Source organism: Cottoperca gobio, chromosome 8 (genome assembly GCF_900634415.1).
Source record: "Cottoperca gobio chromosome 8, fCotGob3.1, whole genome shotgun sequence".
NCBI lineage: Eukaryota > Metazoa > Chordata > Actinopteri > Perciformes > Bovichtidae > Cottoperca > Cottoperca gobio.
Window position 1 is genome coordinate 18,479,039 of NC_041362.1, and position 17,379 is coordinate 18,496,417.

General features: G+C 40.2%; 1 protein-coding gene across 2 annotated transcripts in view; it reads left to right on the forward strand.

Annotated features, from left to right (window-relative positions):
- Positions 1–1,942: 1,942 nt before the first annotated feature.
- The window catches only part of rab3db (RAB3D, member RAS oncogene family, b), a 37,066-nt gene continuing 21,629 nt past the window's right edge, over positions 1,943–17,379 (forward strand). The window contains exons 1-5 of one of the 2 annotated variants that reach the window (XR_003832654.1): positions 1,943–2,294; positions 6,280–6,516; positions 12,424–12,542; positions 13,771–13,895; positions 14,437–14,693. Coding sequence is in view for 1 of the 2 variants with exons in the window: in XM_029437669.1 (XP_029293529.1) it covers positions 6,280–6,516; positions 12,424–12,542; positions 13,771–13,895; positions 14,437–14,624 (669 nt within the window). In the remaining variant the exon portion in view is untranslated. Of the gene's footprint in view, positions 2,295–6,279; positions 6,517–12,423; positions 12,543–13,770; positions 13,896–14,436; positions 15,543–17,379 lie in introns of those variants that run through there. The other variant, XM_029437669.1, reaches the window with a different exon arrangement.

A 17,379-nucleotide genomic window follows, 5' to 3' on the forward strand; every position in this document is an offset into this window, starting at 1 on the left:
AATATAGAAGAGATGAATACTATAACTCACAACTGTATGCTTTAAAGTCCCAAAAGAGATCTTCTAGGAATATTATAAAAGAGAAGAATACACTAGGGATGCACCAACCTTTTTCTCTCCTGATACCAATCTATAGACCAATCATTGGGATTGTTTATGGTAACATGAAGCCAGGGATTTATGCCATGACCAAAACTGACTTAGCAGCTTAATTTAACTAAATAAATGTAACTGATAGCGTCACCCCCTCAAGGGTCCAATGTTACCCAAGTTCACTGTGACACGATTAGTTGGTGGTTATTCAATGTATAGTGTGTGTGTGTGTGTGTGTGTGTGTGTGTGTGTCTGTGTGTGTGTATGTGTGTGTGAGTCTGTGTCTGTGTCTGTGTGTGTGTGTGTGTGTGTGTGTGTGTGTGTGTGTGTGTGTGTGTGTGTGTGTGTGTGTGTTCCAGCTGACTTGATGGGTACTTAAAGGAATAGTTTGATACTGTGGGAAATACATATATTTTTTATTTTGAGTTAGATGAGAAGATTAATAACACGTGTCATGTCTGCATGGTGAATATGAGTCTACTGTGAGCAGTTAGCTTGGTTAAGGGGGAAGGAAACAAACTCACCTACCAGCACCTTTAATACTCACTAACATGTTATATTTGTTTGCTTAATGTGTTTTATGGCTTTGTGGTGGATTTGTCCCTTCTGATAGAAAATGATAGGGAGCCATGATTCCACCAAGCTTTTCTCTTAACAGTGTGTATTTACCCTGAGTCTTGTCAACCAGTGGAAACTCTGGGAATTTACTAGCTTACACCTCGCCAAAAATAGGCTAGCCTGGCCCATAACTCCTCAATGTGTCATTTTTACACTTTTATTTTGGTATGGATTAAACAAACGAGATACACCATGTTTATGAGTGAGCTTTAGAGGTGCTGGTAGGCAGATTTTGTCACCTTTGTACAGAGCTGTTTCCCCCTGTTTACAGTCTTTATGCTAAACTATGATAACTGCTGCTGGCTGTAGCTTCATATTTACTGTAGCTACAGACATGAAAGTAGCATCAATCTTCTCATCTAACTCTTGGCAAGAAAGCAAATAAACGTTTAATCCAAAAATGTCTAACTATTCCTTTAGAAGAATGGTGGGTCAGTAGGGGCCAACACTAAATTTTTCTCAGAGGCCCCCTAGCAGGTTAATCCTGCCCTGCTGATAGAGATTACAGGAATGATAAAATAGGACAGAAAATATCTAATAATAAACTCACTATTGAGCCTGTGTTACAGACGCACAGGAGAGGACACACACAGACCTGAATATCGATATAACTTCAAAACAAAACACCACAGAGATGATATATGAATATTGTGAGATAAATGACTATTTTAAACTCATAGCCAGGACACATATGTTGTCCCCATAGAGATATCATAAAATGATTTGTCTTGTTTCAACAGGGGTGTCAAACATGCGGCCCGGGGGCCAAAACCAGCCTGCCAGAGGGTCCAATCCGGCCCGCGGGATGACTTTGCAAAGTGTAAAAATTAGTTGTTTTGATCATAAAGTAAAATACTGTTCCAGATACCCGTGACAAAATGTTTTGTGACTTTGTAGATACACTGTGATCTGTAAGTTGTAACACACATGTGTAAATGATAAAATGAGGCATAATATTGTTGAAATTGCACCTTTGTTTCTTAAGAAATGTCAGGTTGTTCATAATGTTTTGTAAAAAGATAAAATTTGAACATTTTCAGAATGTACTTGTACTTTTTTGCACTACAACGAAGGGAAATTTGGAATTGTCGTTATTCACAGGTTATTATGCTGTGATTTCACTGGTCCGGCCCACTTGAGATCAAATTGTGCTGAATGTGGCCCCTGAACTAAAATGAGTTTGACACCTCTGCTCTAGGGTGTGTGCGTTTGTGTAGTGCCCGCGCGCTCACGTGCGCACGCATTGTGAACAGCCCTCTCCTCGAGCTGTGTACACGAGCGCCTGCTTCGGTGTCCGCATTAACTCTGTCACACAGGGATCTCCAGCAACAGTGTCTGCCTACGCGCTAACCGAGATCCGGGAGCTGCTCCACGAACGAGGCAACAGAAAAAAGTATCCTATCGAGGGAGGACAGCAGGTCGGCTGCTGGTGCTATTGAGCAGGAAAGGATATTTCAGGTGCTAGCTCTACTTTCGTAGACAACTCTACCCGGCATCTCACCGCCGGACGGAAGGCAGCCGCGTATCACTGACCGAGAGTCTTAAGGGAACCGAGTTGGAAGTATTTTTTCTTCCACAGGAAGGTAAATTTGTTTAAGCTGGTTTTCCTGTCTCGCGCTTCCCTCATGCCCTAGTGCTAATGGGGTCCCTTCACTCCGAGTAAAGAGTTTTATTTTGAATGTATGCTAACAGGTGTATCCCCACGGAGTGATACCCAAGGTCTGTTTTTGTTCGTCACACTATTGTTGCTTATAGTTGCATACAACATAAGTAATTTGCCACGATTGAAAAACATTTCCTATCCCTTATCGCCTATCTATGTTTGCGTTCCAGTCTTTCCCCTAATGAAAGAACTGATGTGACAGCTGCCAACTAATCAATAGTGGTCATTTCCTGCGGGCCAGGCATCCTGCTGGCTCCTGGCTCAGCAAACAGTGCCAGCTGACGGACCTGGCTGCACCATCATCGGCCTTATTCACCATAATGGCCTTTATTTGTTTTACGGGAGATAATGCCACTAAATTGTGCCATAAAGAAACTCCCATTTTCATCCCCACGGCAGCTCAGTAAGTGGTTGTCCTCACTGCTTGGAGGATGTCTGTTCTCTGGGTTGACTGTCCTGATATCGTGGCAGGTGCTGATGTGGGACTCCTTGTCAGAGCTGCTCAGTAGGATCTGGCTGTTTTTGTTGTCCAATGTTGCTTTGTTTCCAGTAGAGCTGCTAGTCGTCTATACAGTTACTCAATCAACAGAATAATAATCGCTAAATATTTTTAATAATATTAAATGGCAGAAAATGCTGTTTTCAGCCTCTGAAATATGGATATTTCCTGCTTTTCTCTGTTTTATATCATGTTACAGTGAATAGATTTGAGTTTTTGGACTTTGATGGACATTTTTCACTATGTTCTAATGTTTTATAGACCCAACGATTAATCAATTAATCGAAAATAATAGGCAGACTAATCAATATTGAAAAAATAATCATTAGTTGTCCTAGTTTCCAGACATTCATTATTTTCAACATGTGGAAGAAGAAGACTTTTTAAGCGCAGCCAGTTGTATTGCTTTGAATTAGTGTCAATCATGTATTTCTTGTCAGTTATTTACATAAACAGAGGGAACATGACACCGCAGAATTACGCAACTCCCCATAGTAACAAAGAAAACACTATCTAGATCTTTGTCGTTTATATGAGACGTTTGTAAAAAGGGGAAGACAATACCATTATAGAAAACGACCTCACAGAACTTATTTGCCTGCAGACATCCTGAGCTGCGCAGTAAACATAAGAACACGTGACAGGAGTTACCTCAGGATTAATCTGGGCTGATGGAGAAAGTTGGAGTAAGAAAATAATTTCATGTTTGACTTGGTGGATCCATGCTATGGGACCTATAAGTACACAAAAAATGTCCCCCAGGGGCCCTTTACACAGCACGCGCATCCTGTGATTTGGGTTTTCACAGGCAATGTCTCGAGAGATTAGAAAGACTTAAGAGTTAAACACAGCACTTTAGGTAATACCCAGAGAGCACTTTTCAGTTTAAAAGGATTGTGTTTATAGAGCATGATGTACCTAGGCTTCACGTTCAACAGTGAGGTAAAGTTGTGAAAGAGTATTGTGTCATTGTTGGTGAACAGCAGAGTTTCAACATCAGCCAGCACGCAAGTTTGTAAGTTTGCGCAGGCTGTGTAGAAAGTCTGCCTGATCACGCCTCAGTGATGTGGAAGTTACCCGTATATTACTACAGCAGTCACAGAATTACAATACAAATCCAATGAAGATTATGTGGAAGTTTTTACTTAAACTGAAAGTTTACCTGTCATACCATTTCAAAGGTTGTCAACATTGCATGGCTTTCACAATGTTTTCATCAGGCAGCAGCAAAATATTCTCTTGTAGCAAATATTTAATAATTCAGGGGTAAATAGGGTTTTTGGTGTTTCATTACTCATGCAGCCATCAGTTCGTTCAGATCATTTTTAAACAGACACGGCTGTATACATTGGCAAGTTATTAGTGTACAAGTGAGGAACATGGACTCATAGATTATTGAGAGAGTAAACATTTGTAGACACAGTCAACAATTTTGCTAGGCTTCTATAATTTCTCAGTCTCCACCCTTCACATAGCCCCTGATGGTATAGTGATGTATACCTCTATCCTGCTCTGGAGACCCCATCTGGCCTGTTAAAAGCTGAGTGAACTGACTGCTTTGACCACTAATGGGTCTTGCTGGCAGCTGAATCCTAGTCTCCACGGAGACTAGTCTCACTAGAAAGAGGCAGGGCTGAGCCACACTGTGTGTATGTGTGTGTGTGTGTGTGTGTGTGTGTGTGTGTGTGTGTGTGTGTGTGTTCGGAGGGCTCGCTCTGCTCTCCTCTTCACACCTAAAACTGCTCTCCCACTGACTGACACTAAAAGGCCAGGTACTCTCATACCTGCCTTTGGGATAAATTACGCTGAGGTGAATAGTTACAATGAAGCAGATGGCATAGCTTCCCATAAATTAAAAGAACAAGTGTTAGTTATATTTAAACTTTAGCTGTCTGTTATATTTTGATTACAAACCTTTGGAGCTGTAAAAGGATCCCATTGATCACAGCTTCACTAACATCTGGCCAGGCTTTGACTCAATAGTAGATCAATAACAACTAACATCTGTGATGTTCCAATGAGTTGATCAGGATTGATTCTAGTGTGAATCCATCAATCAATTAATTGATCAAGAGAACATTAATCAATGTGGCCTGAGGATCAAAGGAATGCTCTGTGGACTTTTCTTGTAAACAAACAAGATTAGTTTACCTTCAGTTTCTCCAAAACACACCGTGTGTTAGTGAAGTCACCATCCGGCAGGCTGGAGCATCAAAATGTCCATTTCTCAATAAAAGGTCGGTGTGGGTGGAGTAATACATCATTAATGAGGAAAATATTTCTTACATTATATGCTTAATCTTTGGTATCGAGGATTACCAAAAAATGTGTTTTACTTTTGTTCATTCAGTTATAAAGAAATAGCTACTTCAGTGTATTATGTCCTAAGGCGTGTGTTACATCCATGTTTGCTTGGACCTCTTTACCTTTGTTGGCACTTTGCTACACTTCTAGGATGTAGTATGTCTATCACATCACCTGCAAGATCGAGAGCATGCATTTGCATCCTCGTGTGTTTGCAAAAACATTGCTTCATAGCACTACTAGTGGTCAAAAACTCTGCACGGTACCTTTTTAAGGCGCCAACCATGAACCGCAATGTCTGGCCAAGGAACCTCCAACCTTTGCTCCCCTTATTTTCTGTCATCTCTCTTCCTTTACAACAGTTCTGATAATCAAAATCATTAAAGCCTTTTACCAAGCAAAATTGGGAATTTCTAGCTGGTTCCATCTTTTCACATAGGAGATGAGAGATGTGATTCCTTCGTTTAATCACATTGTAGATTGAATAATTTTGGTTTTAGAACTATTGGAACAAACAAGACATTTTATTGGCAAACTTATTTAGAACATCTAGCAGTTACGGAGCGACATTAGCATCCATTATGAGTTGTATTTCTGTCCACTTCTGTTCTGTCTCTCTTTTTTAGCAGTGTTTTTGCTCTCCACCAACCCCTGAGGGAAATATCTGGCTCTTTAGCTGTAAAATGTGCCACTATGTTCCCCAGCTAGTCTCTCAATGTGTCTGTCGGCTGTTTGGTGCTGAGCAGGTAGTGTACAGCGGGTTTCTAGAGCATATAGCTTCCTGCTGTGGCCGAACAAACAACATTATGATGTAAAGTTCACTAATATGTAAAGTAGTGAACAGGTGGTCGTATACGGGGGAGATCTAAACCCCTGTCTCTGTTCAGAGCTTGGTCTTTGGCGTCGGATGTGATTTGAAGGACGCCCTTTTCTTTCTCCAGCCGTCATTTATCCTATACTTGATATCACCTGACCAATGTTCCACACCAAGATGACTGACACCTGTTTCATTCTGATGAAGACTGTAGTTTCAGCCATGTGCTGTAAGATGTTTTGGTTCAAAAGTTCTTTCGATGGATTTCTGCTTGTGCTCCCCCTCTAGATGGCATCAAATGACTCGCGGCTCCAGCAGCAACCCTCCCAGAAGGATGCGGCCGACCAGAACTTTGACTACATGTTCAAGCTTCTGATCATTGGCAACAGCAGCGTAGGAAAAACCTCCTTCCTGTTTCGCTACGCAGACGACTCCTTCACCTCCGCCTTCGTCAGCACCGTGGGCATCGACTTCAAGGTCAAGACCGTCTTCCGCAATGACAAGAGGATCAAGTTGCAGATCTGGGTGAGTGGATTAAAGATGCGATTCATTGTGGTTTTCATCTGTGGCACAGGGACACAGGGACAGATACAACATACTTTGACAGACTGAAAACAGCTATCAGATGCAAGTATCATAGCGTTTATAGCAAATGCTAGTCTGCAACACCCGTACCTAGAAGGGATTTTATGAAACTATAGAGCACATTAAAAACATTAGATATTAAAACTAGACATGGGTACATATTTGTTGCTGAATTAACCAGGATTTGGTAGCTCTCTAAAACGTTTGCAGCAGATTTCACGGGACCAGGTCAAGTTCCAATCTGTCCGAGCAAAAGATGGAACCTTACAACCAGCCACTTAAGGCTGCTCTGGTCCATCTGCTGCAGCACCGTAATCTCTGGATGTATTTACAGAAAGGCAAGAGGAGCAAGTCCATTCAAACACAAGCTTTACCCAAGGAAAATCTAAAAAGTTTGCAAAACTTAAAATGCAACAATTATGGTACCTTATTTGCTTTTCGTCCAAGATTTTCCAGACCTGATTGTGAAGACACTCTATGGATTTAATTACAGACTGGTCGGCCAGGGACCAGGCAGACAATAGGACAAAATACAATTTTGCCTGGCTGTCTCTAAATTCATTCAGATGTCGAGCTTTTTCATTAGACGTTAATGAAGTAAAGAATAACAAAAGGGAGATAAAGAAAAGAAAAGTAAACCCACATGGAACGATTGTCTAGAAATGTGGGTTTTGCCCTTGTGCAAGTTTAACTTGTGTAAGTGTAAAAAGCATGACTTCCTCATGGCTTCATACACATCCTCACTCCCTACCCTTATATACTGGTGTTCTAAGTGTTCACATAAATGTATAACGGAGGAAAAGAGTTAAGTTCCTGTTTCCATACTTTTAATTGATGAAAGAATGTCCAGTTAGAGGTCAGGGCTAAGAGACGAGCCAAATCTGTCTTACCTCAGATATTTTCAATTTCATTAAATCAGATTCTTTATTTTTGGCAACCTTGAGGTAGCGGAAACTGCTGTGAACACAACACTGACATAATATCATCTTTTAAATTGAGATGGCAAATTTCTTAGCATACACACAATACTTACACATCCATCCGATACGGAGCAACATTAGCATTTATTTGGAGTCATGTTTTGCTCTGTTTTTGGTCTCCACTAAACCCTGAGGAAAATATCTGACTCTTTAGCTGCTAAATGTTTACCTATGTTCATCAGCAGGCTGCTAACGGTGTCTGTATACAGTAGTTAGTATACTGGGGCCAGAAATGATGCTAAATGAGGTTGAACCAAAAGAACTGCAAATGAGTGGTAATTCTCGTTTCATGACACATAGTCATTTCTCCCATGGTTTATGTAAAGATATGGATTATAGCTGCTTTAAATGTATAGTTTGTGGAATTAGATAATACTTTTCTTATGCAGTTTTTAGTTACAATGAATTTGCACACATTTTGAGTTGCCATGTATCATACATCCTCCCTTGTTAAGTTTTATGGGTAAGGATTCTTCTACACTACACAAAAATCTTAACTCAAGGTCCACTTAATAGCTTTTTCTGGAGCTTGCAACCACATCTCACGGTTTTTATTCAATTATTCAGCTTCAAGCTGTTCTCTGGCAACAGCAGTATGTGGGCAAATATCAGCATTAGACTTATTTCATGAAATGTTTTAGTTATTTTAGATTCTCATGCAATATAGTACAAATTATACAGTATGTTGTGAGGCTGTACAGTAAGTATAGCAGGCGAGGTATTGTGTTAATATAGTTTGTGAGACAATACAATAGCCCAGCTGTAAATAGCAAGTTGGTCACGGTAATGAAGTCATTGGTAATGTTTCTATTTTTTAATTACTTTCAGGTGTTGATTCATCAGAGGCTGCAGTTTGTAGTGTTGGTAAGCTTTTTTGCTTTTGCTGCATCTGGTGTTCGAGCTCATCTTGAGACCACTGTTCCTCTTTGCCAATTCAGTTTTTCATTTGTGTTCAGCATATGTCGTCATGAGTTTTTAGAATTTGTCATTGGCACATTTTAAGTGTTTGTGGCTTTTTTTGACAGACGTTGCAGCAAGTCATGCAGCAGTTACTGTAACTCACAATTTAAAAACGCAAGTAAGGTGAAGGCCAATACAACCTTCGCTAAGTCCCGCCCTGGAACGCAAACTTGCCAATCGTAGCGTAGCATCAGCCAACTCTAAATAGGGTCGGACAACTATAAGCCTCTGCTCCATAGACTCTCATGCAATCCTTTCAGACTTTCTCATTTTCAGGCTAGTTTTTGTGGATTTCGAGCTAGTCATGGTCAAATGTTGTGTGGCGTGTGTAATAGTGATATTCATTAGCTGGAGAGGTTAGAAGGAAAAATGCGTTTCATTAACGTTACGTTATTATACAATACCCCCAAGAGTTAAATGTCATGTCTGTGTATATTAGATTACAACCAGCAGCTGGTTAGCCTAGCCGTAAGGCTGGAAACGGGGAAACAGCTAGCTTGAGCCGGATCAACATCCCTGACGGTCTCAATTAAAATTAATCCTGGTATCTATTGCAGGATTTTCACATTGTACTTTAAGGTGTATCCTTACTTTTTCTCCAGCACACATTTCTCACAGTACACTGCAAATCCTATTGAAATACATTGTTAAGGCTGTTCAAACAGATGATTCATTAGAACCAACAACGTGTGAGCCGCCGTATGATACACAAGCAACCAAGATGAATCAGCAGCAGAGGAGCCCACACCAAAACACACACTCAGCTACCTGACCAAACATGTGTCTTATTAAATGACACACAGTATAGTGCTGTGTGATATACTAACAGCTGAGGAGGAGGGCCAAAGTATTGTAACTGTAAGGTCCAGGGTTGGCTATAACGCTACATTGTGATGGAGAACTTGATTACATCTTGGATTACGTCTTCAAAATATAGCAATTTTCAAAGACATTCATGAATGTTTTTATGAGGATAATTAGATTTAAACAATTCTAAATGCTGAATATCTTTAACTTGACGAATGTTTGTTTTTGTGTTTTTAATGATGATTTACGGATAATGGGGTTCTTATTCCTTTTTATTTACCTTGAAAATGAAAGGGGTACATTTTGCTTTACAAGAGCAAAGTCCTTCATGTGGCCTTTGATTGAAAAGCGGAGGCAACGTGTGGTAGAATACAGTACACCTGTAGTTTGTCCCAGTACTACTTTGACCAACTGTAAACGCTGGATATGCAAAACACATTTTATTTGCATTGAAAATTGTTTTGACATGTTTAAAAAGAAGAAAGAATATTTGTGGTATTCAACAATATTTCTTTGTAGAAGGTGTAATATGTTCAGTGTTTGATCTTTAAATAATCCAAAAGTAATCCACAACTATTCAGATTAGATACATAATGTTTTGTAATCCAATGGAACACATTGCTGATCAAATAATTGACATAATTGTAATTGTAACTGGCTACAACACAGTAATAACTGTGATGTGTGAGGTAATAATGTAATTAGTTGGGTTTTGAGGAGGTGGCATGTTGTGCATGCCTGGCCTTGGTATAACTACTCATGGAGCTGGAGAATGACGAACAGACCTGGTATTTCCTAAACCCAGGAAGTAGAGGAAGTTCCCCATCAGCCTCTGACGGAGACATAATAAAGATATACTGCGGTGTACTTAAAGGGCGTGGGACCGGCGAGCATGTCTTAGTTCGACTCCTCACTTATGTGGTGTTAATAATCAACTCTGACATTTCCTTGCTGTTATATTCATGTTAGCTCCAGTTGAACACCATCTGTAAGAGATTTCACCAGATCCTTACACAGTATTGTTGATCCCACTCTGCCAGCTGCCAGCCTCCCTTTGTGTATCACGGAAACAGCCTGATAACACACCACATGGCCCCTTTACACCGTGAACACGCAGAGCTCACACTGTGTACACATATTGTTTACATCCTTACCTTTTCGTGTCATGGAAATATGTTTTCTGATCTTTGAGCAAACGCACACACACCTTTAGCACACTTAAACACATCCACACTTATGTTGTGTGTGTGGTAGCCCAGGGGACGATGTCCTGTGTGTGCCACTGCTGATATAAACGCAGGTGACGCATGTTTAAAGCTCAGGGTCCCAATGACGTCATGCAGAGGCCTGATTTAAAACCCTCCCTATCTATCATCATACATGTACACATGAGGGAGCAGCTTTTGTTTACTGTCTGGCGTTGGTTATAGCAGACTGTCTATTTGTTTAGACGTCCCCTGCTAAATATTTGTTCATCTCTGCATGGATGAGATAAGAATGGAATATTGCACACTTTTAATGAAACAAAAATAGCCACTGACAGAAAATAATATAACAAGGATACGGTGTCTTCCCCCTCTGCTGTCTCTGAGAGCAGGATTAATGCAGCAGACCGCCCTCTGTCTGTCTGTCTCATTTTGTAAAGTGAGAAGGATCATTTGGGCCGACCACCCGGAGCAGTCCTGGCTGTAATGGAACATTCATAACCCTCAATGGCCTCTGGTTACCTGGACAACCCACCCCTCCTTCTCCAACTCCTCCTCCTCCTCCTCCTCCTCCTCCTCCTCCTCACTGTGAGGAAAACATCAGACCAACAGACACACACACACACACACACACACACACACACACACACACACACACACACACACACACACACACACACACACACTTAGGCCCCTGATGCAAATGAAGGACAGGTTACCAAGTAACTGTGAGAGTGGAGGGGAGTTGCTCTACCATCTCAGTCTACCTGGTCCTCTTATTTTTGCTTTGAGCATCCACTAAACTATTTTGAGCTTCGACTGCGACACACGGCCTCCATTCAGTTAGAAGATGCCTTGGATCAACTCCCTGAGGCTGGGAGGCTCTCGCTGCTCATATCTGTGCGTTTCTTCTTGCCTGCTGGTTAATGGTTATGCTCGTCATATGTCCTGGTTTGATGAGAAATAGTTGTGGCGGGAGCTCATATCTAAATGGTGGATTGTGTGGAGTGGAGCACGTGGCATTATGGTGTGAACAATGCTTTGGAAAAAGAGAAGTGCATGAAGGAGTGCCATCATGGCTCCTTGGCCTTATATTTACCAGCACAAAGGATCCATAACTATCCTTTCAACTTTTTATTTAAACTTAATAAACTGTAGTTCTTTTATTCTTTGACACAAATTAACTTTTCTAATACACAAAAAGAGTGAATCCAGCATGGTACTGTTTTGTTTGCTGTTGTTGCCAATGATTAACTGGACCAGAGCTGCTGCAGCTGCCAGATTTTAGAATAGTTCAAGAAACAGAAATACTATACCTCCAGTACATACGATACACATATTGATCCAGTTGTTTCTCCTACTTGTTGATACTTGTGATTGAGAGTGTGTGAAACCTAGTCAGCAAGCGAGCAGGGACATCTAAACAATAAGCTCGAAGTAATGGATAAATGGTTGAAATGTCATCTATTTTCCAACAGAATCCACTTTTAATAGTGTGAAATAAGGTGAAATAAGGTGAAATAAGGTGAAATGAACGTATTTGGAACCAGATGGGTTGTGTTGACGAACCGATGAACTGGACCACTCTAAATGTTATATCTGCATTCTGCCCATTGTTACTGAATCAGACTGGTATGTGAATAGAGCACTCAGTCTAATAGCTAAATGATGCATCTACTCCACATATACTGTGTCAAGTGCAACCCTGGCGTTAAGAGGTAAGTGTTGCAGCAACAGGCCATAGCTTGGACATTATCGCCCCCTTGTGGTCTCAAATGATATACTGAATGATTACAGGGGAATTAATGTTTAACCTTTTTTTTTTTTTTTTAAGATCTTAATAAATATAGAGTGTGTGAGTATACAAATATATTTGTGTGTGTGTGTACATGCAGGATACAGCAGGGCAAGAGCGCTACCGTACCATCACCACAGCCTACTACAGAGGAGCCATGGGCTTCCTGCTCATGTATGACATCACAAACCAGGACTCCTTTAACGCAGTTCAGGACTGGTGAGTTGGACATTTTCAAACAGTCTGGTGACTGTTAATACGAACTCCAGAAGATTATAGTTTTTGGTCCCGTTTTTAATTTAGTTAGATTAAGGGCTGAACCCAATAGTTTGAAGCTTCATTCATAACGTTGACATTCAAATTCTATACCAACATTTAAATGCTGTGCAGCTTCTTCTTTTTTCATTCTTTGTCTAAACCCAGTATTTCTGCACAGTTGCAGATAAAGATTAGGCTACACTAATATTATTAGTATTAAACTATTTGTAGAATGTAAAATGTTATTTTCCAGTGTTGCGTAGGATTGTTTACGACACTTGTGATCAAACATTTCCAATAACTCCAGAGCGTTGCAAAGTCCAAAAGTCAATTGTTTTGGACAAAAGATACATTTTATCATTAGCAAAATTCACAAAATGTTCTTATCTAACTAAATATTCTGCTTCAATCCATATTTGTTGGCGTTTAGCTTTTCAAAAACAACATTTTCACTGCGCTTAAAAAACTGTTTGCTCTGCCACTTGCCGCACACAAAGGAAGGAACGCACCTGTATTAACACCTGTGTAGCAGCGATCTAACAGCACCATTAATTACATTTATATAGTTAATCTATCTTTACCTGTTTATTTTATGGTGGTACGTCACAAAATATGATTTAAAAAAACCTCAATAGAAGCTTTGAATGTAAAAAGCAAGACCTTCAGTACAGACCTATTAGTTGGATTATCTGAAAAACTTCTCAAGAGTTGGTGTGAAGTCCTGGACTAAGGACACAAACATACCTTTTGGTATGGATAACACCACCATGTGGTCCATTATGAAGCCGTTTTCCTCACAAGTCTGGAAGTGTGAGGTGTAAAAGCAGCAACCTATTGTTTTCATGGATTTTCTGTTCCTTCTGTCTATGTTCGTCTCCAAATGTGCTACATAACATATTTGGATGACTAGGATATTTTCATTTGGTTTACGATATTCAACACCATTTTCATATCTTTTGTGCAGTCGCAACCTCAATTAGATGATATGCACAAACAATGAGTGATGCTGCACATTCTGATGGCTTTTTTCCTATTAGAGGCACTACAGACACTTTAAAATGATATAAGTAGGTGCCGACCTCCCTTCAGTGACTTTTATTTCTGTTTATGCAGGAAAGTATCTGATTTGTTGGGTTCTATATTGCTATTTACTGCTTTCAATCTGTGAAACTCCATGCGTGTCCTACAGGGCGACGCAGATCAAGACGTACTCGTGGGACAATGCTCAGGTGATTCTGGTTGGTAACAAGTGTGACCTGGAGGACGACAGGATCGTACCCACAGAGGATAGCCAGAGACTGGCAGAGGATCTAGGTAGACACTCTTCTACTCTAAACTTCTACCCGCTAGCTTCTGCCAACAGTAATAGTGGAACCATCAATACATATCATCGTCCGTAAGATGCACCTTTTATTTTGAAATTCCCATGGCCCTTCTGTTCTACAATTTCCATCCAAGCTCACCTCCTTCCTTAACATTCAAACAGCGCATAAACATGAGAAAGATGGCACTTTATAGTGAATAACAGAGGTTTATTTTTTATTGTTTTTCATTTAAATGTCTGGAAGGGCCCAGTAATAAAATGTCTCATCATATTTCAGTTGCTTTTTGTGAGTTGATTTAAAAGTAACTGATGTTTTCAATGGGCATAAGATATCGTCTCATATTGATCGCAGGCACCTGGATCAAATCAAAATCGTATCGTGGCAGACTTTGTGATATTAGCAAATACTATATCTTTGTTCAAAGAATCGATTTTGTATCATATTGTGATTGAACGAGTGATTTTAAACATGCACACGTCTGCTGTATTTGTTCATAGTAAATTAAAAAACATGGTGTTGCTCCCCCTCAGGTTTCCAGTTCTTCGAGGCCAGCGCCAAGGACAACATCAACGTGAAGCAGGTGTTTGAACGTCTTGTGGACGTCATCTGTGAGAAGATGAACGAGAGCATGGAGGGAGACATCAACCTCGTAACCAACCACAGGAACCAGGCCCTTAAAGACTCGCCTTCAGAGAGCCACGGGGGCTGCGCTTGCTAAAGCATCTGACCTCTTACTGGCTCCCCTGACACACACACACACACACACACACACACACACACACACACACCGCTCCCCCTAACTGCAGCATGGCAAGAGAGTTGGCATGGCAAAACCTACTATGCTTATTAACAGAGTATTTACAAAGTGGTGAATTATATTTCTTTTTCTTCTGGTTACTGACATAGTGACTTGAAATGAAAGAAAGGGAAGAACACGGATCTCTCAGAAGGATAAATGTACTGTAGACTTTAACTGTGCTGTGTGCACTTTCAGGAGAATCAATGAGCTGGTGCAGAACGTTGGTTAAAAGAGTCTGCGTCACTTTGTATGCCTTTACTGTAATATCTCATCTTCTCATTGAAGTGAATAGAATTAGGTTTTATTTCCCTTCAGTTAAACTGTACCTTAAATTTGCTTTTTTGTGTGCCTTATGTCTTTTTAGACATCTCGGTATTGAACTGTCACCTCCCCTTGTCCTGATTGATGGATGATTTGAATTGGATTACACCACAAATCAGGAATGGAAAAAACGTATTGAGATTTTTTGCTACTATTTTCTGTTAAAGGAATACTTCACCCACAATATGATTATTTGTATATCAATTACTCACACCTAGAATAAAACGTTGTTTTTCTCGCATGCCTCCATGGTGAGTAAAGAATCAAAAACGAAGAAAAGTCTTAAATAATTGATGAATATTAACGACAGCAAAACTATTTTCACTCAAACCTTACTATTTAAAACACTTCGGGTGAGTAGTGCGCCTGCGCAAGCGTGAGCCTGTTTATGCTGAAGTGTTTTTAAATAGTAAGGTTTTAGTGAAAAAGCCTGTGTTTGAGAAGTAGTGAGCATACGACTGGATAAATGAGATTTAGATTATACTGCACCAGTTGTGTGAGAGTTTGTAAACGGAAGCTTCTCTATAGTTTTGCTGTTGTTAAACGTGGCCCGCAATTACTTCAATTCATCAAGACTTTTCTCTTGTTTTTTGATTCTTTGTTCACCATGGAGGCATGCGAGAGGAACAACGTTTTCTTCAAGAATTCAAGGTAACACGGGGCGAGTAATTAATACACAAATGGTCATTTTGTGGGTGAAATACTAATTTAATTGTCGTGTACGGTGCCATTTGACCATCCCGGTCCACGTGCCCCCTGCCCCTCCTGCCAGTGTGTGCTACTGAACAGTGATACAGTTTTACGGGTATCAGGTCGCTGATATTATCGTCTCCTCTGCACCACATGAAGCTTTAACATGAGGAGGCTGGACTCATGGAAACACTGCCTTTATATTTGTATGTCAAAGTGTTTAAATGGAATGAAGAGAGCATATAATACCTGTGATAGTTTCTCCTAAGTAGCTTACAATGGTGGCTGCTGCTTGAATACATATTGAATGTGCTAAATGTCCACTGATTTTTAACCACTTTGCCCGACATCTGCCATAATGAAAAACTACTGACTCTGACGCTTTTGTGCACATAGGTGTGTAGCATCCAGAGCTGTGAGTCTGGGGTGTGTTCTTTCTTTCTTTGTGATCTATTTGTTTTCATGTGTTGCATTCCTGATTGGTCGCTTTCTAAAAGACGAGAGATCCCATCATTGGATCCCTTTCTTTATGATTCTGAATGTGTTCCATCTTTTAAACAAGAATAAATTGAGTATGTTGAAATGTCTATATGAAAATAAAAATATATTAATGACAAAAGGGAGAGTGTCATTGTCTTAGGTTCCCTTTTCAAACCAGTCACAGATTGTACAACATGGCAGCAGCAGCTAAAGTGTAATTTATGACCTAACTCCAAAGCATTTTTTATTTTAAGACCCAGAGTAACTACTGCCAGTGTCTTTCCCAACAGTACACATTTCCTCATCTCCGTTCTACCTTTCCTGTGCAGGGCCTCTCTATACTTTCAAACGGGAGTTTGATGTTGCTGAACAAGATGTGGAGATGCATTTAGGTTCAAATGTGTCACGATCTGTAACTGAATGTCCTCATGTGAGTGTAATGCATCTTCTCTTTACATGATGTAAAGAAGCGCTGAATTGCATTTTAACAGATGGGGATGGGGCTCCACGCCCCCCTGTGCCACTTATCACGGGTGCAGAAACAGGGGTGTGTTGATAATGCTGGTCAGACAAGAAAACGTGTGTGTGCAGTCAGTAGATAAGAAACCGTTTAGGTCTGCGTCTTAGCTGTGTGAGTACTCTGCTGCTTCCGTTACTTGTAGGCACGTGCAGGGATTAACTTGGCCCGGGGGCAGTCACGAGGCCGGTGCTCAGACACATTTAAAAAGTATTACAATTATTCCTTTCACTTATTATCTTTATTCCCTTCTCCCATCCTCCAACATATGCATCTATATATCCATATATCTATATATCTATATATCCATATCTAGCCATATATCTATATATCTATATATCTATATATCCATATCTAGCCATATATCTATATATCCATATATCTATATATCTATATATCCATATCTAGCCATATATCTATATATCTATATATCTATATATCTATATATCCATATCTAGCCATATATCTATATATCCATATATCTATATATCTATATATCTATATATCCATATCTAGCCATATATCTATCCATATATCCATCCATCCATCTCGACGTATGCACGCTTTTCTCCACTGCAGCAATAACAAGTCGTAAACACCAATGAGCGTGTGATTTCCGCGCATCAACAAGAGAGTAAAGCATTCAGTAAGAGGTCACTGGCCCCA